General features: G+C 38.6%; 4 protein-coding genes and 1 long non-coding RNA gene across 13 annotated transcripts in view; 2 read left to right on the plus strand and 3 right to left on the minus strand.

Annotated features, from left to right (window-relative positions):
• Positions 1-24,675, minus strand: part of Sarm (sterile alpha and armadillo motif) — a 121,202-nt gene that overhangs the window by 29,533 nt on the left and 66,994 nt on the right. For 3 of the 9 annotated variants that reach the window (XR_014434952.1, XM_083077903.1, XM_083077902.1), the window contains exon 2: positions 23,153-23,350. The exons of 4 other annotated variants lie outside the window; for them this stretch is intronic. Coding sequence is in view for 4 of the 5 variants with exons in the window: in XM_083077903.1 (XP_082934029.1) it covers positions 23,153-23,245 (93 nt within the window). In the remaining variant the exon portion in view is untranslated. Of the gene's footprint in view, positions 1-15,749; positions 15,908-23,152; positions 23,351-23,557; positions 23,966-24,675 lie in introns of those variants that run through there. 2 more of the 9 variants (XM_083077904.1, XM_083077910.1) reach the window with 2 other exon arrangements.
• On the minus strand, positions 866-6,353 carry LOC145959245 (uncharacterized). The gene is made up of 2 exons (XM_083077899.1): positions 1,520-6,353; positions 866-1,447 (listed from the first exon to the last, which is right to left on the minus strand). Exons 1-2 carry the CDS (start codon positions 1,582-1,584, stop codon positions 880-882), a joined length of 633 nt encoding a protein of 210 aa, XP_082934025.1. The 5' UTR covers positions 1,585-6,353; the 3' UTR covers positions 866-879.
• Positions 3,254-6,321, plus strand: LOC145974074 (uncharacterized). The gene is made up of 2 exons (XM_083103827.1): positions 3,254-3,657; positions 3,732-6,321. The coding sequence occupies exons 1-2, from the start codon at positions 3,254-3,256 to the stop codon at positions 6,283-6,285; spliced, it is 2,958 nt and encodes a 985-aa protein (XP_082959953.1). The 3' UTR covers positions 6,286-6,321.
• Positions 13,833-15,189, plus strand: LOC145959252 (uncharacterized). Its single transcript, XM_083077915.1, has 2 exons — positions 13,833-14,759; positions 14,837-15,189. The coding sequence occupies exons 1-2, from the start codon at positions 14,667-14,669 to the stop codon at positions 15,095-15,097; spliced, it is 354 nt and encodes a 117-aa protein (XP_082934041.1). The 5' UTR covers positions 13,833-14,666; the 3' UTR covers positions 15,098-15,189.
• Positions 19,352-20,707, minus strand: LOC145959253 (uncharacterized). Its single transcript, XR_014434954.1, has 2 exons — positions 20,367-20,707; positions 19,352-19,571 (listed from the first exon to the last, which is right to left on the minus strand). It is a non-coding gene; the product is annotated as an uncharacterized LOC145959253 (long non-coding RNA).

Genomic DNA, 24,675 nt, shown 5'->3' on the forward strand with positions numbered 1-24,675 from the left:
GTGCCGGGCTGAGTGGAGCCGCTCCTGGAACAGAAAAAGACATTTGAATAGTTTTTAATAATTTATTTTAGAACTTTTGATATATTATAAATTGAAAGTTACTTACAAATTATGTTTCTTGAAAGAAGAGTTCGTTACGCGTCGCCGAATTTTCGCTCTGAGTAGGCAGCATGTAATAAGGTTCCAGCAACTCCTCTCGTTGCTCTTCTATACTAGGAGGTTCAGATGGTAAAAAATGTATCTTCCATATTTCCATTCGGTCAGTATTATATACTATGATGGACATATTATCTACATCATATCCTTGTCTCTTGAGGGTACGGAACGTATGACAATATTCCTGGTAACAATCCTTGCAGTCTAGGACAGATCTTATCACCGTTACCTCCGTGCCGCAGTGACAGCACCTAAACGGTGTAAACGGTCCCTCGAAGAACCCGTGGAAATAATTATGTTTTAATGCATAATTTCGATAAAATCCGTACCGACAATCCTTGCAGTAGTGTCGGTTTCGACGTTGGTAGGATTCGGTCCAGAAACATTTTGCAATGTGTATTCTCGGGAGATCAGAGTAAAAGCGAGGATCGGACCTCGGTTTGTATGGTTTAGGAATACACATAATTTTGTTCACTTTTCTTCCTCACACACTCTCCACAACTTTGTGACAAGCACAGAACAACGAAAGAAATAATATTCTAATGTCGCAGGCTCCTCTTCATTATATATCTTTTAATATCTTTTGTCTCATTCCAACTAGAGCATCACGTCTCATCTACCTCAGCATTTCTCTACATCTTTAGCGGAGCGTGTTGAGAAAAGTATAACTATTCTTATTCGTATGGAAGGAAAGAATTAAAATCATAGATGGAATAAAAATAATTATTTATTGCACGCATCGTAAAGAATATCATTTACAGCACATGTTAATAATTCGCAATCGATTAATGATTCGCTGTTAAAGACGTCACTATCACGTATCGTTTTTACAGCATCGCATACAGTAGTAATATTGTTACGTCGTAAAACAGTTTCAAATTGTTTAAATTTTTCATTTACGAGATACGTATTCTCGCATAACCAATTATGCATATGATCGATACAATTTTCAAAATTAAATAAATGTAATAATGTCGGTGGTTTCATGTACAAAGAATTGTCACATAATGTGAGTTTTACAATTTTCGATTGATACATTTCGATCGATAAATCTCCAATCCTTAATGCGAGAGCAGTCGATTGTAGAAATTGTTCAATGTCTGCTTGCTTCTGCATCAACAAATTCCACGTTGAAAAAGGCAACACTATTTGATTGCCTCGATTATCACCGAGAATCAGTTCCACGTACGACACAGCTCCAACGCTTATTCCAATGTCCAAATACTTGTACGACGTTGGGGTTAGAGCGTATCTTCTTCCAAGTATGCGAGTCGCACGACGAGGCTGAATGCTATAAAAATATATAAATTAGATCAATATTTAAAAAAATTAAATAATTAAATATTTAAAGATCGAAACTTACGTGTCACATTTTTGCTTCTTACACGGTGGAGTTTCACCGTTTCGAATCGGAACGTAAAAATTCATGTTGATTTCTTCAGTGAACCTTTCACACGCGCGATTGATGCAATACTGATCGTATTAGAATTAATATCAATTCAAATAGTATCGCAAATTGCAATGTAGAGGGGATTATTGCTGACACGACATTTTAATTTCCTCTAAAATTTTGTCGCGCCGATATACGGCTGCGATGACATCATCATCCCTAGAACAAAGATTTAGCTGAATTCGCTAAAATCGAGCGCCGGTGTACGGCTGCTCCCGACGCAACCACGTTAGATTTTTCAAATGTATGTGACAAAACGCGAAATTATCAAGGTTAAATTGCAAACGTTACTCCGGGAATTTTTTAAGATGAAATCATTCTAGAATGTTCGATGATATGCATGAGACAGTATATAAATCATGCCGTCAAGGTTAAAACACACATCACCCCTAGACAAAGATTTAGCTGAATGTGCTAAAATCGTGCGCCGATGTACGGCTGCTCCCGACGCAACCACGTCAGATTTTTTCAAATGTACGTGACAAAACGTAAAATTTTCAAGGTTAAATTGCGCATCAGAACAAAGATTTAGCTGAATGCGCTAAAATCGAGCGTCGATGTACGGCTGCTCCTGATGCAATCACGTCAGATTTTTCAAATGTACGTGACAAAACGCGAAATTTTCAAGGTTAAGATGTGCATCGGAACAAAGATTAACCGCCAAGGTTAAAACGCACATCACCCCTAGACAAAGATTTAGCTGAATGTGCTAAAATCAAGCGCCGTTTTACGGCTGCTCCCGATGCAACCACGTTAGATTTTTCAAATGTACGTGACAAAACGCGAAATTATCAAGGTTAAATTGCAGACGCTACTCCAGGGAATTTTTTAAGATGAAATCATTCTAGAATGTTCGATGATATGCACGAGACAGTATATAAATCATGATCAAGAGGCACGCCCCGCCAGTAATTTTGCTAAAGTACATCCGGAACTATCATTGGGAAGCGCATTTCGCAAGTGTGTTACAATATGGAGGAACAAAATTTGCGAGAGCAATCCACATTGATTGATTCGCTGGAAGATTACATTGTGTGGGAACAACGATGCGACCAATACATCGAGTCGTTGGAAGAGCAAAGTCGCATCAAGCGACCGCGATTATCGATCGGAAATCGACAATCGCTGATTGCTCGGATCGCGCGCCTCGAAGGGTTGAAAAATTCGGTACGTGGACGTTTCGTACACGCGGGTGCCGGATGTAGCGCGCGTCAAAATAGACTTGTGTGGCGCGAGATTGATACGGCGTTCGAGAGTCGCGTATCGACTGGTGCGGTGATAAACTATAATCACATTGAACCTCGCCAATTTCTCGATGACGCCAAAGACATAGTGATAGAACATGTGCAGGACGTTATGAAAAAACACTGTAATGTGAAAGTGAACACTATATTTAACGGTGAATTCGTGGCTGGGGATAAACACGCCAACAAAAGTATCAATACGCGAAACTATCAACTCTTTCGCACATCCGATTTACGCGAGTGGTACGAACGGCGCGTTATCGAACCCACCCTAGCGTCTCTGGAAGAGTTTCAGGAACGCGACAGCGGGTGGGCTTTGTCGCGAATACTAAATTTAACTGTAAATATAAATAAGTATAATCCTATGCGTGCGGGGTGTCACATCAAATTATCGCGGGAGATTATGTTGAAAAGAGCGGTGATTAATGTACAATCAAAGGACAATGCGTGTTTCGCGTGGGCAGTGGTCGCCGCCCTATACCCCGCCGAAAGAGACACGAATCGGGAATCATCGTACCCGCATTACACGACAGTGCTGAATCTCCAGAACATTGAGTTTCCAGTGACTGTGAACCAAATAAAAAATTTTGAACTTGCCAATGACATTTCTATAAATGTGTACAGCATCGAAGACAAGAACAGCATTGTCCCGATGCGTCTTACGGAGCAGAAGCGGGATAAGCATATCAACTTGCTGTACATTGAAGACGACAACAGCGTCGGACATTTCACTTGGATTAAGAATTTATCCCGGCTCGTGAGCTCACAATTGAGCAAACACAAGAATCCAAAATATATCTGCGATCGGTAAGTTTAATTTGAATAATTATAAGTTATGTAGCAAATTGTATATAAATCTAAAAAAAATTTTTCTTTTACAGATGCCTGCATTATTTTAATTCGGACACCAAGTTGCAGTCGCATACGGTCGACTGTGGAAAGATGAATGATTGCGCTGTCCGATTGCCGAGCGATAAGGACAAGTGGTTATCGTTCAACAACTTTAATCGGAAGGAGCGGCTTCCATTTGTGGTCTACGCCGACCTGGAATGCGTTCTGGCCAAGACGGAAGAAGAGAAAAACGCATATCAACATCACCAAGTATTTAGTTTAGCTTATTATGTACATTGTTCATACGACGAATCTTTATCGGCATATCATTCGCGTCGTAGCGCCGATTGTATAGCATGGTTCGCCGCAGACCTCAAAAATTTAGCGTTACGTGTAAAAAATATTTTAAAAACAAATGTCCCCATGGTAAATTTGACGTCCGAAGAGTGGGAGAAATTCCATAGCGCCACTCAATGTCATATATGCGAAAAACCGTTCGTGCAAGACGATACACGCGTTCGCGATCATTGCCATCTGACCGGGCGGTACAGAGGTCCAGCACACTCAAATTGCAATTTAAATTATAAAGAATCTTTTTGTATTCCCATAGTTTTTCACAATTTATCCGGTTATGATTCACATTTCATTATCGAGGAAATAGCCACATCGTTCGAAGGGAAAATCGAGTTACTTCCGATAACAAAAGAGAAATATATTTCGTTTACAAAAGATGTTTGTATGGATGAAGAATCAAAAAATCATGTAAAATTACGTTTCATCGATTCATTCAAATTTCTCGCATCGAGTCTCGACAAATTGGCATCGTTTTTGGACAAAGATAAACTCAAAATTTTAAAATCAGAATTTCAAAATTTATCAACAGAAAATTTCAATTTGTTAACGCGAAAAGGTGTATTTCCGTACGAATACATCGACTCTGTAGAGAGGTTGCAAGATACGTGTTTACCACCGCGCGAATCGTTTTACAGTTCCTTGACCGGTGACACTGTATCCGAGAGCGATTACGCGCACGCCGAGAACATCTGGACGCGATTCTCCATTCGAACGCTAGGAGAATATAGCGATTTATATCTTAAAATTGATGTCTTGTTATTAGCAGACATTTTCGAAAACTTTCGAGATAAATGTATCGAAAGTTACGGACTCGACCCCGCGTATTACTATACTCTCCCCGGATACACGTGGGACGCCATGTTGAAACATACCAAGATCACGTTCGAGCTGCTTACTGACATCGACATGGTTATGTTCATCGAACGTGGTATACGCGGCGGTCTGAGTCAATGTTCGGGTAGATACGCTCGCGCTAATAACAAGTACATGGAGTCGTACGATCCATCGAAACCATCATCGTACTTGATGTACTTTGATGTAAATAATTTGTACGGATGGGCAATGTGTCAACCGTTGCCTTACGCCAATTTTCAATGGGTCGACGATGTGACCAATTTTGATGTATCATCCATCACGCTAGATTCGCCTACAGGCTATGTCCTCGAAGTGGACCTCGAGTACCCGCAACATCTTCACGATGCGCACACTGACCTGCCGTTTTGCCCGACACGCGACAAACCACCTGGCAAGCGGGAATTTAAACTGCTTGCAACGCTATACGATAAGAAGCGTTACGTGATACACTATCGCAACCTGCAGCAGTGTACGCGTCACGGTCTTCGCGTAACAAAAATACATCGAATTTTACAGTTTTCACAATCTCCGTGGCTTCGAAATTACATAGAATTAAATACACATTTTAGAACATTGGCTAAAAATGATTTCGAAAAAAATTTATATAAATTAATGAACAATGCAGTGTTTGGTAAAACGATGGAAAATGTGCGCAATCGTGTCGATGTTAAATTGTTAACAAAGTGGGATGGTCGGTATGGCGCAGAGGCAATGATCGCGAAACCAAATTTCCACAGCAGAAGCGTTTTTTCAGAAAACTTAATCGCTGTGGAATTGCGCAAACTCGAGGTGAAATTCTACAAACCGATTTACGTGGGTATGTGCATACTCGACATATCCAAGACATGTTTGTACGAGTTTCATCACGAGTATATGACGCCAATGTATCGCGACAAATGCCAGGTAATGTACACCGATACGGATAGTCTCATATATCACATTGAGTGCGCGGATGTGTATGAGAATATGAAGCGCGATATCATCAGATTCGACACGAGCGATTATGCAGTGGATAATGCGTATGGTATACCGCTTGTAAATAAAAAGGTACCGGGCCTGATGAAGGACGAAAACAACGGTACCATAATGACCGAATTCGTCGGGCTCAGAGCAAAGATGTACGCGTTACGAGTGAATGGAAAAAAGGACACGAAGAAAGTTAAAGGTGTCAAGAGTAACGTTGTTGCGAGAACGATAACGTTTGACGACTACATGCGGTGTTTGAAAGAAGAAATTGAAATGACGCGTCAGCAGTCGTGTATACGATCTAAACTGCACCAAGTATACACGATCTGCGAGACGAAAATTGCTCTGAGTCCGTACGACGATAAGCGGTATATCGTACCCGAAACCACCGATACGTTACCGTGGGGACATTATAGAATACCATTGTAAATAAATGTATATTTTATTTATTATTAATTGTATATTTTGTACATAACCATGTATATATTCTTATATTTAATACATTTTATATATTTTTATATTATTAAATATTTATATATTAAATTATTTATATAGTTTATATGTATATTATTTTAATAAATATTTATAATACACTATTTTTATGTATCCAAGAGTTGTATGATTTATCCATTCCCAACCATTTCACGTATACGTCATCACCCTTTTCCCGCAAAATTTTTTCCACGAGATATACGTCGGGATTAGCGACGCGTTGTAATTCGTATTCGTAGAATCCTCCAGCGACGGGATCTCCACGCGAATCTTGGAGTATGAATGTCGCGGGATTAGTTTTCTGCACCTCGACAATCTTAAAAACTTCGGTCGTCCAATTAGGTGTGAAACCTTTTTCAAAGATGGTCTTGTATTTGCTTACGCGTACCGAATCGCCTACTTTAAATTTTGTCGGAGCCGCAATTTTTACGTTGCTATACACCGTATTTAAAAGTTTTTCGGCGATCGCTGGAGTGACGTCGGCAGGTCTCATACCGATGGTGCGATGTTTTCGCGTATTGTACTCTGCAACGAGTCGAGATAGCTCGTCGATCCATTTGTAATTTCCGTTGAGCGTAAACATTTTCCACATATTGTTTTTCAAAGTACGATTGAATCGTTCCACGACCGAGGCTTTCATAATGGAATACGTCGAGTAATGATTAATGTTGTGTTTCTTCATGAGTTTCTGCACACTCGCGTTGTAAAATTCTTTTCCTCTGTCGGTTTGAAAATTTTTCGGACACCTTTTATCGTCTCCAATAATCTTTGCGATCGTTTCGGACATTTCGTTTCCGCTCTTGCTCTTGAGCGGTACGGCCCACGCATACTTGCTCAACACATCGATAACTGTGAGTATGTATTTATGACCCTTGTTGAGTCGAGAATACGAACGCATGTCGACCACGTCCGCCTGCCACAGATCGTCGTATCCGCGTACAATGACGCGTCTTCGTGGAAAATTTCTTCTCGCCGGAGCATGTAGTTCCTCGACAAGTTGTCGCTTTTCGGAGGTGTTTATCTTCTTTCGCACGTTTGATCGAGGCATAATTAATATTGCGATATTAGTATGTCTCGTTTACTGTGTCGAGTCAGATGTTGCATATCTCAGCACATTCTTTATCTCATCCATCATTATTCGTAGCGCCTGCACGTGTGTTTCAAGCGTGATAATTTTTTGCTCAATTTCTCCCTGTCGATCTCTCAAAAGTTTATCCACATATCGTTTGTTGACGGCGTCAGTATCAGTTTCCGGTTGCGCTACACGTTGAATCTTGCGCGACCTTGCGTCAAAGCCGGTAGTAGTCTGACAGAGAGCATTATCGCGAACGTAATTTCTCAATAATCCATTCCATTGATAGTACAAATTATTCGACGTTCCGAGCGATAATCCAAATTTATTAATCGACATTTCGGTACCGAGAACTTTGACGGAATGACATGTATCGTTGACGCATAGTTTAATTTATAATAATGCCAGCCTCGCGAAGTTCTTCGATAATTGACAAGATTTCATTGTCGTGAGCATTGTTGCCGGCTCGACGCGAGGCGTCCAGCAATCGCAAACGATCTACCAATTCGTTGGGATCGTTCCAATGCACGTAATCGATCATGTTGTCGCTTAGCCTCATGGTGTGCGGCGCGTCTATACCTCTTCCCACCTTTCTATCGGGGAATAATGGTGCAATTATATATTTGTACTTGTATCCTTTGTTACTTTTAATAGGATTATTAACTTTGTTGTCACGTTTATGCGCATTTGTTGCTTTTAATATACTTTGATATTTATACAAATCGTCTTGAGTGTATTTTTTATGATTAAGAAATTTTCTAAAAATCAAATCGTAGATACCTTCAGATCCCGTATATTTTATTCCATCGATAATTATATTATCTTCCATGTCCACATCGAAACGTTTATCACCGAGCATCATTCCTTCGCTGGTAAATTTAACACCGTAGACGTAATCCATACTCTTATTTTTATCAACACTCATGATAGCTCCTATATATTTTTGCGCTAGTGGACCAAAATGATCTCGGAACGTTTTCTGACCTTCGGACGTTTCTAATTCATGTCGGACCGATGTTACAAACGAATCGGGCGTGGTCTCATAAATTTCTTCGACGGACGGGGATGGTATTGTTTGACGCGGTTGTACTTTTATCGGAGTAGAAACAGTAGCCATATTAGAAAATTGTTTCCTTCGTTTCGATCGATTCGGTGTCGAATATATCGGCGAATCGTTTATCGGCATATTTATCCGTGCTCGCTTTATTCCTTGCTTCGACTCTTTTATTTTTTCCTCGTGCTTCTCTCCAAACGTTAAACTCAATGGTTCAATTTTCGGCGCATCAGATTCCACAGTATTTTCGATAAGCTGTTTTAAAGGTTCGGTAATTGGCTTAAATTGTCTTTCCAATGCAACGTCTTCCTCCATTTTACCAGTTTTCAAAGCGCGATATTTTTTGCGAATTGATTCGCTCATTTTTGCAATCTCTATCGCAATCTTTTCATGATCGCCGTTCATGATGCTCGATCGATGTGTCGATGACGACTGATCGCTTTACGGTATCGCGAAATCGTTAAATCCTCTTCTATATCGTCCATTGATCAACATGCTGTCTTTATCAATGACTACGAAGCCATATTTGCGTTGCCAACATTTCTGACACAATGCGCGGAAATCATCGTAAGACATGTCGGTATTTACATGATCGTTGTACACATGTTTCAAATTTGTACCGTCTTGTTTAAATAAAATCAAAAGATTCGCATTATCGCGTATAAGATGCTTAGGTATCTTGGCGTACGTTTGACAAAGATAGAAACAGTCGACGCTCGAGTGTCGACCCATTGCAAAGTATTCTCTTATCGTATCTTGCTTGTCACATGCCACGTCATCAAAGATAAAGATGGAATTCGGAAGCGCCTCGCTCGGTGGAATGACATCGCTGTTATTAGAGAATGTAAAATAACCAATTTCGTCTATAGGTGCTAGTAAATTTTCCAAATATCTATATTTCGGTTGTTGAAGCGATTTCGAGTATACGTACATGTTCTCGAAACGTACACCATATGGACTTTCTATCAAACTAATCAACACGTTTGTCTTACCGCAGTTTGAAGGGCCGCAAACGATACCGCGTATAGTAGTCGGTAGCATGTTTCCATGCTTGCGTACTTTTTTCTCCGATATTAGTCTATCATCGAAATTTGATACTTTGATTATCCGCGCTTGTCGCACGAACCGCATGTTTTCTCTTTCGAATCAATTTTGCAAATGATCACGAGGGGGAGACCTATTTATAGAGGTGTCTCAACTCGAAACCGTTCAGTATCAAAATGTTTCTCCTTCTGTCGGATGAAAGAGACATTTTCCGGCTTACCGCTGAACAACTGCAGTATATCCCAAAGATTGTTTTACTACAAAATTTTGGTGATTACGTGGAACGATTGTGGGACAAGCTTCCAGAATATATAAAAGCTGATTCGGAGGTTCGACAATATCGTTCGTGCATGCGACATTACAATCAGCCGTGGCAGCGAACGCACATCGACGGTCCGCCACCGTTAATAAAAGATTGCTACGAATGTCAGCGAGAATCGTAAGAGGTAGCGGTCTCTTAAATCGTGCGATAAACGCGCTTCCCATCGAATTACATATTCCCGGTTATCAGTTTTGCGGCCCGGGAACACGATTAGAGAAACGATTGGCTAGAGGCGATCGAGGCGTCAATCCATTGGACGCCGCTTGTCGCGAGCACGACATTGCTTACTCGCGAAGCAACGACCTCGGTCAACGACACGTCGCGGATCGCATACTAGCTGCAAGAGCGCGAGAACGCATTACCGCGAGGGATTCGACTCTTGGCGAAAGAGCAGCCGCTACGACTGTTTGGGCGGCAATGAAGGCAAAGACAAAACTCGGCATGGGGATGAAAAAGCCATCGACGACAAAGAGGAGGAAAAAACGAATACTTCCAGTAGCGAAACGTGGTGGTATTTTACCACTTTTACCGTTGTTGGGAGTTGTCGGTTCTTTGGCCGGCGGTGCGGCGGGAATCGCAAAGGCGGTAAACGATAGCAAGGCGGCGCAACGTCAGCTGGAAGAGTTGCAGCGTCACAATCGCGCTATGGAAGGTCGCGGACTTTATCTTGCTCCGTACAAGCGTGGACAGGGATTCTCAACAAAGTCTAAGAGAAAAAAAAAAACGTCGAAAAAACATTAAAAATGCCTACGGGTGCGACAACTAACGTGCAATTGGAACAATTGGCGAAACGTATGCACATACCGTTCTTTAGAGGTGTTTTCATGCGCAATAATTTACCAATAAGCGGTGTACGACGAAACGAGAGCGGTATCGTCAATTTGGATGACGTTGATGGTCCCGGTACTCATTGGGTAGCGTACGCAAAGAGGGGAGATCGTGTCGTATATTTCGACAGTTTTGGAAACCTTCGACCACCTAAGGAACTTGTGCGATATTTCGGACGAGTGAAAATTGAATACAATTATGCATCTTATCAAAGTTACAATCAGAGCATCTGTGGACAGTTGTGTTTAAAATTTCTTCAAACAGTCGACGATCAATTTAAAGCCTGACAATCCATCGTCATGACTCAGTATTCGTTCGACATGTCACTGACACTTACGTTGACTGGCAGAAGCAGCGTTCTCGCTGTAAGCTATTTTCCCGCTATAGATTTGACTGATGCCGATTACGAGCTTGGATTAACGGATTTTGAAACTTATCATACGATTCCAAACGTAAATTTTTTGAATAATAAATTTTACTTTGGCAACGACGACAAGGAAATTACGATTCCCGAAGGATCGTACGAATTGCACGCTATAAATGACTATCTCAAACGTGCAATTTTGCAAGATGAACACCTTTCCAGAGATGTTGAAAACGATTATGATGAGGAATATCCAATAGCGCTCCGCGCCAATCATAGCACGCTAAAGAGCGAAATCAAATGTGCCTACAGAATAAACTTTACCAAACCCAACAATGTAGGATCCTTGCTTGGATTCTCATCGAATCGTATATTGCAACCTCGCGAGTGGTACGAATCGGACGAACCAGTTAATATTATAAACGTAAATATTATTCGTATACAATGTAACATGACTACTGGTGCGTACAGCAATGGCATGCGCGTACACACAATACATGAATTTTCACCGAGCGTACCACCAGGATATAAGATATCGGAAACGCCGGCACAGATCATTTACCTGCCGATCATCGTACGGAGCATTACGGATTTAACAATACGTATTGTGGATCAAAGAGGTCGATTGCTCGATTTTCGAGGAGAGGAAATTACCGTAAGATTGCATATACGGCGGCGACAAACATAGTATGCTCGTGCTGAACGAAACGGAGCACGCGAGAGACAATACTTTTACGAGGGACAATACTATTGCGGTATCGGGTGACAATAATAAGATAGCCATTAAGAAGAAGCTGAGCGCGTTGAATCGTGAATTTTTAAAATCATTGGGATTCATCGTACGAAAAGAATGATTGATATTTTGAATATCGGAGGTGAACCAGTCTTTGACGATCGCATCGTCAAGATTGAGACTCATACATACAATCCGTACGCCAATACGATGCTTGGATACAGCGACGAGATACGAATACCTATACAACATCAGGATTTGTACACGTTACCGTGCGAAAGCTTTCTTTACATCGAGGGAAGGTTTAATGTGCGTAAAGCGAATGATGAAATGAAGGTTGTATTGGGAAACAATTGCGTCGCATTCATGTTTGATGAGCTTCGATACGAACTCGACGGAGTAGAGATTGATCGCAACAGAAATGTTGGAATAACTTCGACGCTCAAAAATTATGTCTCTCTAACGCACCAGAAAAGTATAAACTTGAAGAACGCTGCGTGGGATTTGACGTACAATGGTGACAAAAATTATTTCAACTATTGTGTACCGCTCAACATGCTGCTGGGATTTTGCGAAGATTATAAACGCGTTGTGATTAACGCTCGTCACGAATTGATTTTGATACGTTCGCGCAACGATAATAATTGTCTATTCGGACACCCATCGTCGGAGGCAGAGATTGAATTACTCAAGATACAGTGGCGTATGCCTCATGTAATATTGAACGAGATTAATAAATTGTCGATGTTGCGAATGTTGGAAAGCGGACGATACTTGAATATGAGTTTCAGATCTTGGGATCTATACGAATTTCCTCTGCTGCATAGCACGACTAAGCATTCATGGACCGTGAAAGCCGCCTCCCAGCTAGAGAAACCACGATACGTGATCTTTGCATTGCAAACTGGTAAAAAGAATTCAGTGTCACAAGATGTTACATTATTCGATGACTGCAAATTAACCAACGTTAAACTCTATTTAAACTCGGAATTTTATCCCTATGATGATTTAAATTTAGATTTTGAAAAAAATAGATTCGCCGTTCTATTCAACATGTACTCTCGTTTTCGCAAATCTTATTATGGATGCGATGATAATGCAACGCTATTAACCATTTCAAAGTTTCTACATTGCGGTCCTCTCGCGGTCATTGATTGCTCGCGACAAAACGAGTCTGTCAAAACTGCTACCGTGGACGTGAGAATAGAGTTTGAATGCAGGGAAAATATACCGGCGAATACTACCGCCTACTGTCTCATCTTGCACGATCGGGTTGTCGAATATAATCCATTGACCAATGTAGTCCGCAAAATTACATAAGTCAGCAAATATCCCCTCCATTGCATATGAAAAAATATAAAAGATTGAGATGTTTGACGATCGACATCAGTCTGCGATCGGATCTTGTCATCATGGCTGTGCCAACGTTTGTGGATCTACAAGGATTTATCGTTGGGAAAAATTTTGTCGTGAAGGAAGCTGCTGTTCTGAGAAAGGGATCCGTACTTTCTCATTATATTTTTACATGTCCCGAACCATGGCACATGCTCACAAAATCTGAGAGATGTCAGGTTTTATGGTTGATGAAAAATCACCATGGATTATCGTGGAATGATGGACACGTTTCATATTGGAAATCGAAACGTTTAATTACGACAGCGGTGATGGGTGCAACGGGGGAGGATGATGATGCGTCACCTCTCGTGTACGTTAAAGGGCATGAAAAACGGCAATGGCTAGCCGATATACTGGACAATGATGCAAGAAACGATGTGATTATCGAAACTTTGGATGCAGATTATGAGGATGTAGCTTCTTTAAATAAGTTAGATGTTAAGAATACTGTACGTTGTGAAAATCATGTAAAAAATTGTGCTTTAGAAAATGTATTTAAGATTTATAATTGGTGGTTGAAACATCATGATTCATCGAATCCATATTTATAATAAATTGATGATGCAATATATTTTTATCGTCTTTCTTATTCTCTCCTTTCTTTCCTCATCTCTATCTATGTACGTGTGCAGTATCGTGTTTCCGTACGCGACACAGCTGCCACAGATATTGTATTTCGATACTACATTGTGGTACATGATAAAACATTTAAATATTTGATAATTGAATATAGTTTTACGTTCGATGACCGTTCGACGAGCGTTCATTCCCGTTCAACGAGCGTTTGTTTCCGTTCGACGGGCGTTCGTTTCCGTTCGATTACCGTTCAATTACCGTTCGACGAGCGTTTGTTTCCGTTCGATTACTGTTCAATTACCGTTCGATGACCGTTCAACGGGTGTTCGTTTCCGTTCGATTACCGTTCAACGGGCATTCGTTTCCGTTCGACGGGCGTTCAATTACCGTTCAATTCCGTTCGATTACCGTTCGTTTCCGTTCGATTACCGTTCGACGGGCGTTCGTTTCCGTTCGACGGGTGTTCAATTACCGTTCAATTCCGTTCGATGACTGTTCATTTCCGTTCGATGATCGTTCAATTACCGTTCAACGAGCGTTCGTTTCCGTTCGATGACCGTTCGACGAGCGTTCGTTTGCGTTCGATGACCGTTCGAGCAGGGTTGACACATTATAATGTTATATTATATCATGCATACTTTTGTCTTACGACGCGTTTTTGGTAAAGCGATAATGATATGTCCCTATTCTAAAGTTTCGTGTCGAGACCTCGTTGTCTCCTCACAAAGTAGCGATATGATAATATTAATATTATATTATATACCACGCTGAGAGTTGCATGGGACCGCGTATACTTTTGTCTTACGACGCGTTTTTGATATGGTGATAATGTCGCATCTCTGCTATAAAATCTCGTGCCGAGACCTCGTTCTCTCATCAGAAAGAGTTTAGAAGTGCGCGAGTAAGAAGTGTGTAAAAGTTTAAAAAACAATGGATCATCTTGCATCATTGTACAAGGACTGGAAGACGAAATTGATGGACATATTATGTATCGTAGCACTCAACATGACTTTCACGTGGAACGTAAGTAGTGTTTTGTGATTATTTTGTGAAAAAGTGTAAAAAATTTTGTATTTATATTAATTATACTTTTTATGTAGTTCCAGGATGAAGTCCGCATACCGGGCTTCATGAACATAGAGCACCGCCAGTGGGTGCGGGCGGTGCGCCGGGCCGAGAGGGAGAATTTTGGAGACGTGTGGGGCGACACCCCGGAGGGCCTAGATGGAGATATATTTGATCTGCGGCGGCTCTTCGGGGAAGAGCCCTACGAAGAAATAGAAGAAGAGATATGGGTCCAAGAAGAGGAAGATTGGGAAGAAGAGGAGGAGTGGGAGGACTTAGTAGCCCCAGGGGGCTAAGGTATATCTATTTTTTATAATTTTTATTATTAATTATTAAAATAAAGCTAATGAAATGTCTCTTTTTCTGTTGCAGGAGCGGCCTCCCCATGTATTTTATATTTTTATATTTTTATTTTATTATTATATTACTATTCTTATTATTATTATATTTTTTAAATTTTAAATTTTATATTATTATATTACTATTCTTATTATTATTATATTTTTTAAATTTTAAATTTTATATTATTATATTATTATTTTATTAGACACACACACACACACACACACACACACACACACACACACACACACAAATTGTATAATACACACACACACATTTTAAAATAAATGTTATATTTAGTATTGAAAAGAAATGTATTTATTTACGCGCCTCTCCTTGCGTTCCCATCCTTTGCGTCTCTCTTGCGCTAATTGTAAGAATTTATCGTTCTCTCTCTTTCGTACGCGCTATCGTTCTAACAATAAGTCTCGCGTTAGTTGTAAGTCTCGCGATATCTTCGTTCTCGCTCGCACGCGTTATCTTAGCTATTATCGTTCTCTCTCGCACACGTTGTTCTCGCGATATTATAGTTCTCTTTCGTATGCGTTCTCTTCGCGCTATTATCGTTCTCTCTCATTCACAAGCTCGTCGCTATCACTCACTTACCTTTGCGTCGTCCTGCTCCCACCTATGTGGCATCTTATAATGCGTCGTCCTTGTCCCACGTTGACGCCATCCTTGTCACATGTTGATGATGTCACGTGTCATCCTTGTCGCACTGTCCTCTTCACACACTTTACGCTATCCTTTTCCCACACGTAGCGCTATTCTTCTCACACCCGTCCCCCCCCCCACCCGCGCGGACCCCCTCGTCCATCGCTCGCGCCGCGGATCCCCCCTACCCGCGCGGACCCCCTCGTCCATCGCTCGCGCCGCGGATCCCCCCTACCCGCGCGGACCCCCTCGTCCATCGCTCGCGCCGCGGATCCCCCCTACCCGCGCGGACCCCCTCGTCCATCGCTCGCGCCGCGGATCCCCCCCTACCCGCGCGGACCCCCTCGTCCATCGCTCGTGCCGCGGATCCCCCCTACCCGCGCGGACCCCCTCGTCCATCGCTCGCGCCGCGGATCCCCCCTACCCGCGCGGACCCCCTCATCCATCGCGTGACGTCATCATCCCCCGCGTGACGTCATCATCTCCGCGTGACGTCATCATCCCCCGCGTGACGTCATCATCTCCGCGTGACGTCATCATCCCCCGCGTGACGTCATCATCTCCGCGTGACGTCATCATCCCCCGCACGTGACGTCATCATCCCCCGCGTGACGTCATCATCCCCCGCGTGACGTCATCATCCCCCGCACGTGACGTCACCCCCCCCCCCGCGTGACGTCACCCCCCCCCCCCGTGACGTCACCCCCCCGCCCGCGGTTCCCCCTCGCCCCTCACCCCCCCTCGGAGCCCCTGCGTTAGAAACCTCATAGTCTTACTACTCATACCACTTTTCAAGGTAATTTAATGTTCTTTTGTAAAGTTCTATAGCTTCATTAATAAATTCATCTTTTTTTATTATATATTTTAGTGCAGAATGTACAGTAGATCCAAAAAACTTATCTTTTAATCTCGTTTCTAATTTTTGTTTTAGAGATCTCATTATTTCATCTAATTCAATGCATGTTAAATTATTTTTTTCCGTTAACAGTGATTTTGTCATTAAATTCATGTAATGATGAACGAAATATAAATATAATTCTGGATATGAAACATATTTCAAGTTGTACTCAATTTCATGTTCATCTTCATTAACAAAATCCCAAACTACTTTATGACAATGCTCTTTACCTAATTGTTTAAAATACACTTTTATCGCAGGCCAGGAAGAAAGTAGTCGTTCAACAGCTTGAAATAATGATAACCATCTTATTTGAGAATATCTTATTACTTTTTCATATTCCATTTCTACAAAATCAAAACATAATTTTAATTCTTCTACTTTTTTAGCACTATTGCTAAATTCTGCATAAACTTTTGCAACTAAATTTTCTACATCATATGATAAAGCTTTTATTGCATGCCGAGCTGCATTATGCAAAATATGACAATGGCAATTTCCTTTAATTAAATTATTATTTACGCTTGACTTTAAATTTTGATATATAGAATTATTTTTTCCATAGTTCACAGAAGCATTATCGGCTCCATATGCCACTACATTTTTTATATCTAAATCATTTTTTTCAATGGATAATTTTATTCTTTTTGTTATTGCTTCAAAGGTTTCATCAGCATCTTCATAAAAATCTATGATTTTATGTTGCAGTCCCTTTTCCTTGTGAAAATAACGAACGGCAAGCGGAAAAAATTTTTTATTTCCTTTATTACTTGCATCAATCGAAATAGAAAAAGGCAAATTTCGCATTTCTTCTAATACCATTTCAATAGATTTAGGGCAAAGTACATTTTCCACAATAGATTGCACTTTCGTTCTTCCACAAGAAATTTTTGAACATATAGCAGAGTCCTTAAAAATTTCATTGTTTAATTTTATTCCGCATTCTATACTTAAATAACTATGATGATGGTTTAATCCATGATATATTTGTGCGACTTCAGCCGCAGCTATTTTTAAATTTTCATTTTTAAAATTTGATGTAGATGGAAATATATTTGTTAAAATTTGATTGGTTAATATTTGAGAATTTGCTTTTCCATGTTCTTTGCTAGTACAATGTTTTCTTACAGCTTTTTCTCCATCGTATTTTACGGTGAACTTTGTAGAACACAATGTACATTTAGCAGTATATGTATCAATTTTACTTAGCCAATTTTTGTATTCTTTCCGATTAAGCCAATTATCTTGAAATTTTGTAAAATACTTCTCAGTTTTTTTCTTTTTTGATTCAGGAGAATTCATCTTATTGTTAATTTTGTGAACCAATTTAATCTGTTTAAAAAATAAATAACATTTTACGGTGTCAAGCGCAAAATTGTACCTTAAAAAAGTATAAGAAATATGGCACACATTAATTTGCATGGCAATCGGATATAAAAATAATACAAAATTTTCTTGTTTTTACCTTAAAGAAGTAGATAATTTTAGATTTATTCAAAATTGTATATGTTTACAATTTTAATGGAAACAATTCCCAATATTAAAAATACGAATAATTATAAAACCAAAAAACGGGATAAAGCGAGAATAATACTTGAAAGATGTAATACTAGTACTGCGTAACTGCGTATTGCCGAATAATTACTCTTACGGTTACTGGTTACTGATTACCCAGGGAGAAACGCGAGATCGGAAAGACGTCTATTAGATGTCGGAGCCATCTAGTCTAAAACAACGTCTAGAAATATCTTAATTAGATGTCATGTGATTTTGTGTCATTGTGACACATTGTGTAAGAAAACGTTTTTTTACAATTAAAACCTAATTCATACAATAGCGGTGCATTGTTTATAAAATTTTATGCAATATTGCATATGATTTTGAAAAGACGTCGAATCGACATCGATACGACATCGATATCGATGCGCGCAGCGGCTATTTCGCTCTGCTGCTGCTAAGCGAGCTGATTGGCCGTATGTCTTTTGTTATTATCAATCGCGTCGCGCGTGTGTCGTCCCGCTGGCTCGAGCGGCCGACATCTTGGATCCAGCGTGTGTAATGTGACCGCGGTTGCCTGCATTCTCTTGTCGTGTCTCCAGATTTTTGTCGCGATCGAGAGTGCGTTCCACCTTCTCTCCTTGTGCGTTGAGATCTGTATGCTCGTAGGCTCGTGAAAATTATTTGCATTACAAATCAGCCAGCGGGACGCGTCTTCCCGCTGGCTCGAGCGGCCGGCATCGGGCGGGAGTGCGTTCCACCTTTTCTCGTTGTGCGTCGGATCCGTGTATGTAGGCTCGTGAAAATTATTTACACAAATCAGCCAAAGGAGGTCACCTTCGAGGGTCAATATATGGATGAAGATGAGAGGCCGGTAAGTGCAATTGAATTGTAAAGTTAAAATATATTTATTCAATATTAAATAAAAATTAACGCTTGTTAGAGTTAGTTTTTCGTGCTTCCTTTTTATTATGCTTGTATACAATGTTACAGACGTTTTTTCAGGCATATTTCCTTCGGCCATCATCGGATGGTAGCCAGAACAAAAAGAAAAAAAATGCGCCGAAACGTCTGTAACATTGTATACAAGCATAATAAACAAAGCACGAAAAACCAGCTTTAAGCTGTAAGAAGCGTTGATTTTTTTTAATGTTTAATATATGAGCCAGTTTGAATATTTTATTGTTTTAATATATTTATTCATTTGTATAAGATTGTGCTTTTAGATAATTCTAATAAATTCTCATTTCAGCGTGTAATGTGACCGGTCGCCTGCGTTCTCTTACATCAGCCTTTGCGATTACAGTAGTGTGGCATCGTGGTGCGTTCTTCTCTCGTTGTGCGTCAAGATCCTCAGTCTCGCGTGAAAATTATTTGCACTAAAATAAGCCAAAAGAAATCAGTCTTTAGTTTCTCGATAAAACATACATCAAATACTATCAAGTATTGCGACAGATATGTATTTGCAAATTTCTTTATTTCTCTTCTGTATTCTGCTTTAAGCAGAACACAAATAATTTTTAAACTAATATTTATCTAGAATTAAATTGCATCGTCAATGATAATTAATTCTGATACGCATTCGTAAAATATAATAATTATGAGAGAAGAATATGTCACTTTTTATATCGTATGATAATAAATATTATAAATATTATGTTATAAATATTATATTATACAAAACGAGAACAATGAGCTACGAAGAAGATGTTATTTTAATATCTATTCATGAACAGAGGAAGAAATAAAAGCATTATGTCGACATAAGTTGTGATTTAAAAAGTATTGATGAATATATGTTAATTTTATAATCTGTTTATTTATCCAGTTGCTAAATTTTCTAAATTTTTCTCGTTTATATTTAAACTTTTATGGCTAAATATTACTTTTAATACTTAATTATTCAATGTCTTACATTGTACTTTTCCTTTCAGCATAATGTCAATGCTAAAGAAGTTGCCGAACATAAGTCTAATATATTTATAGAATATTATTCGATTTTCTTTTTATTTTAAGATGATGTCAAATTTATGTGTCAATTTGTTTTTGATTTTTTCTATTTTGTATCTGTTCTCAGTGTACGACACTGTAGAAAAAAAAGGAATAAATAAAAATATTTGTAATTCTTATAAATCAGTGTTATTATTTGTTGATAAGTAAGTTAGTTCTCTTACTGCAGAAATCGATCCATTATACGTCTATACTGAGGTTACGCAAGACGTCTATTAGATGCGTCTAAAAGAGGCCATCAAGACGTCTATTTAGATGCGTCTATCGATCTAGCATAGACGCGTCTGATAGACGTCTGCTAGATATCTATCCGATCTCGCATTTCTCCCTGGGTACTGCCTGCATGATTCGTTTTTGTTTTCAATAGTTGACGATCGACGGTTTTCAAGAGTTGACGATCGACAATGCTGCTAGGAGTATTAAAAATGCCCGCGCTTACCGCATGTCTTGCAAGTTTGCAAGAAAGAAAAAAATGAGAAGTATTTTACAAAATTTCGAGATAATTGATAAATATGCGAGGAAAAAAAACAGTAAAAAAACATTATATACTATTATACTAACAAGGAACACAGAGAAACAAGTTCTCAAACATTAACTAACCAAGTTTTAACAAATATATTTGCATACAATTTTAAAAATAAAAATTTAAAAATTGCTGATGCTAAAGTTATACAGATATATCAGATTAAATCATCATCACAGTTATTTAAATATAGAATGTCTAAATTTACCGTTATTTATTGCTTAATTTTGAATTTTTATAACAAAAAGAAAAAATTATTTTAAAAAATTAAATATTTTGGAGCGCGGCCCGGAGATTTTCTTTCTCGACTGGATATCCGGAGATTTTCTCTTTCGCCCGGAGACTCCGGGCCAAAACCGGAGAGGTGGCAACCGTGTTTGTGATTATTCTCTTATCTTTTTCTTACATAAAATCTCAGATATATTTACGATACTTAAAAATTAATAAATCTCTTGCAAAAATCTCGTGTCACCTTCTTCATATCTTTTACTAAGAATAAATATATCTGTCTCTCTCAATGTTCGAAGAAATGCGATTAGACGCGAAGATTTGACGACTGATCGACAAATGATTTGAGACTGAAACAAATGAACAAAAAATCCTTTCGAGTAGCCCGATGAGTCAGACAGTAGAATGACTATTTGATATTTAAATTATTTGATATTTCGCTGACATATCAGTGAAATAATCGTGCGTTTGCGAAAGATAAAGGGCGTAGAATTTCTCAAGTAAATTCATCGTTATCGATAATGAAATTTTAACAAAAAAGAAATAGAACTTGCGTGTCATTAAAAATAATTATACACACCTGCGCCATATATTTCTGCGTCATAAAATACACTCGTGAGCCTAACTTAATCATATCTGATAAGGCTGTCTGCGAAATGTGATATTATCACCAATATTATCGGCACTCATGCAATAGTTAAAAGACAATAAGAATGCATAAATGATATAAATGAGAATATCATCGATAAATAAAAATTATCTTATGATGAATCTAAGATAAAATAATTTAATTATTATGAATAAAATAAGTAGATAAAAATTCAGGAAAATATAAGTTTTAAAATTGACTTTTTAGAAGATTGATTTTTCTTTCAAGCAAAAAAGATAAAATATTATGCAATATTTCGGAAATCAATTTATCAAGTGATTAACTTATTAGAAAAATCGATGCGCAAAGATGAATATTTGTGAAAAGCTCGTAAATTGTCCGAGAAGAACAGAAATAGAAACCAAAAAATGAACATTTTCAAAAATATTATTCCTTTTTAATTCTTAACATCATCTTAACATCATAGTGTAAATTAAAAATATTGTTGATAAATTAGAATTTGTTTTTAACTTTTATTTTAAATAATAAAGATTTTGAATCTTTTCTTATCTAACTTGTGATTTTAATCTGATTAATAATATAAAATAATATAAATCATGTAATATGTAATATTTTCTTATAGATATTTGTCATAAAAACAAAGAAGAAAAAATATTTTGCTGTATCTAATTTTAATTCAATGTAAAAAAAGGATGGTACTCATTATTATTAGCTTTTATAAGCATAGATTGTAACGAATAGTTTCTTCCAGTTCTTCAAAGCTTCTCGAGGAATCTTGCATATCATTGCATTCATCACAACAGATATTCCATCAATCAAAATATGATACCAATATATATCTGTGTTAAATCATCTCCATTTAATCATTGAAGAATTTCCAGCATTCATTCCTAACATACAAAAAAATTGTAAAAATGACGTAATATATTATTTCCATTATAATTGTTTACAAGATTCATTTGTAAAAAAGTCACTTTTATTTCTATCGGCGATCTATAAAATTATGACACGCTTGAATAAAAAAAATACCTTATCAATTATACTCTTCCTTTTCTAAAGCTTAAATATGCATCCGTCTAGTTTCAGATGCAGCAAAACGGAGCAAAATGAGGCTGAAAAAAGCGAGTAGTCGACAAATTCTAGATTCTAGACTAGAGTCGCGAGTTCGACTGCCGACAATCATCGCACAATCAACTAGTCATCAATGAGGAGGATCTGACCCGCACGCGAGTACACGTGCTTCCGCACGTGTCGTCTGTCAATCGAGGAGTCAAACTCCCCCTCAAAGACGAAGTGACGTAGAGAGGTCGATGCTTTCTGACATCGTTCGTCGTTTTAGCACGATGATGTCACATAGCGTTTCCCTCATAACGGATCGTGACGCACAGATATGACGTCGCGATTAGATCGTCGACGGTCTGCACCAAAGACGCTTGATACGGAAAAAAAAAATTCGAACAGATTAAGTAAGAAGGAATGATAAAAAATGTATTAGTCATTTAGTTTGATACAACTTTCTTTTCCGAAAAAAATTTGAAAAAAGTATTAAATAGCGAAAATACGAGATACGTGTGATTTTGACAACTTACTGATTTCAAGAAAGCGCCCCTGCCCTTGTACACGGCGCCGTGCGACTTGCTCCCATGCTTGTGCAGCATGTTTAATCCTCTATCGACGCTCATTCATGAATCGAGATCTTCGGGGGAATTTAAACTGTCGGAGCAATTTATGACGCACTTTCACACTCTTTCACAGCTCACGTTTGTTGACGTTTACTCTCGTGAAGCCTGAACGAAAGAATTTGTTGATATAAATACTCGAAGAATCTAGTACCTCTTATCTATTCAATCGAAACTCTAACTTCAATACTTTTCTCATCGATTATAAATAAGATAAGTATGAAAAAAGTGAAATAAATTAAATAATTAAATAATTGCCTCAATTCTCTATTTTTAACTTTGACTGATACTTAATTAATCGACAGCTTGTTTTACCGTGATTTATAAATATCGGTGTTGACGTAAGAAAATGTGTCGAGACAAGTTTCCCACGACACGCAAGATCAACACATAGAATGATTCTTCACGAAAGGATATCTTAACATGCTGTAATTTATTGACATGAACGAAGCGAGTGATGATAAAGCGTTCTATATAAATCGTGTTATCGATATAACCCGATATTCGATCCCCCGTAATTTCTCGGAATGTCTATTGGACGAGGCTCAAGATCGCGGGAATCTGCTCGATTAAATTCCTGAGATGATGTCGGCAACGTTTTATTGACATGCGGGAAAAGATCGCACGTAATCGTAGATAAGGTCGTTATCGAGTTCCGGTGTTTCGAAATCAAATATAACGTATGATTAATCTTGTGGGAAAAAAAATCGAAGAACAAAAATAATTTCTAAATTTTTGAACGAAAAAAAAACGCCTCCTTATTAAAAAGACAGATGAATAAAATATTTTATAGAGAATTAATTCCTTCGGAAATGAAGCGATTTTCTAACTTAAAAATTCAAAAATAATATTCGCGAAACTATCGTTGTGGACAAGTTCAATATTTAGTTTAATATTTTTCACATAGTAATAATTCATCGCGAAACAGCTGTTTAAATACGACGACTTGTTTATGCGCGAACAAGGAATTCTCGCGATGCGAGTAGCAAACGTGCTTTATCAAGTGCTTTGAGGAAACTAGTCTATATAATTGTCACGAACGATTCTCGATCGACGTGCATTTTTGATAGATGTATCAGTGAAATTCTATTCAATTTATAATCACAATAATAGTAAATAATATATATAATAATTATCTGAAATTAATTTTAAATTAAGCAAAATTTTCAGCGATAACCGTAATAAATTTTTAAAAAACGAGTGTCGTATAATTAGATGGGAAAAAAACAAAATGTCTGTTTTGTTTCCGCGAGGAAGTCACGTAGTCGACGGTGCCATAAACGACGACGAGTCTCGCATGCATAAGGATGCGTGTGCACGCGTCGAAGATGCGTTTTCATCTCGAGAATATCTTCTTGTTTTTCCTTTTACTCGACAATGAGACACGGATTTTTACGCGAAGTCGCGATTTCAAACAACTGTCAATCGTTAAC

Source organism: Camponotus vicinus, unplaced genomic scaffold (genome assembly GCF_025532165.1).
Source record: "Camponotus vicinus isolate PSW18456_S1 unplaced genomic scaffold, iyCamVici1.0 SCAF_1, whole genome shotgun sequence".
Lineage (NCBI taxonomy): Eukaryota > Metazoa > Arthropoda > Insecta > Hymenoptera > Formicidae > Camponotus > Camponotus vicinus.

Bases quoted from the DNA above. Each gene is read 5' to 3' on its own strand.
- LOC145959252 (XM_083077915.1), top strand. From the start codon at position 14,667: ATGGATCATCTTGCATCATTGTACAAGGACTGGAAGACGAAATTGATG. The intron at 14,760-14,836 runs GTAAGTAGTGTT...CTTTTTATGTAG, and splicing joins ACATGACTTTCACGTGGAAC to TTCCAGGATGAAGTCCGCAT.
- LOC145974074 (XM_083103827.1), top strand. From the start codon at position 3,254: ATGTTGAAAAGAGCGGTGATTAATGTACAATCAAAGGACAATGCGTGT. The intron at 3,658-3,731 runs GTAAGTTTAATT...TTTCTTTTACAG, and splicing joins CCAAAATATATCTGCGATCG to ATGCCTGCATTATTTTAATT.
- LOC145959245 (XM_083077899.1), bottom strand. From the start codon at position 1,584: ATGAATTTTTACGTTCCGATTCGAAACGGTGAAACTCCACCGTGTAAG. The intron at 1,448-1,519 runs GTAAGTTTCGAT...ATATTTTTATAG, and splicing joins AAGAAGCAAAAATGTGACAC to CATTCAGCCTCGTCGTGCGA.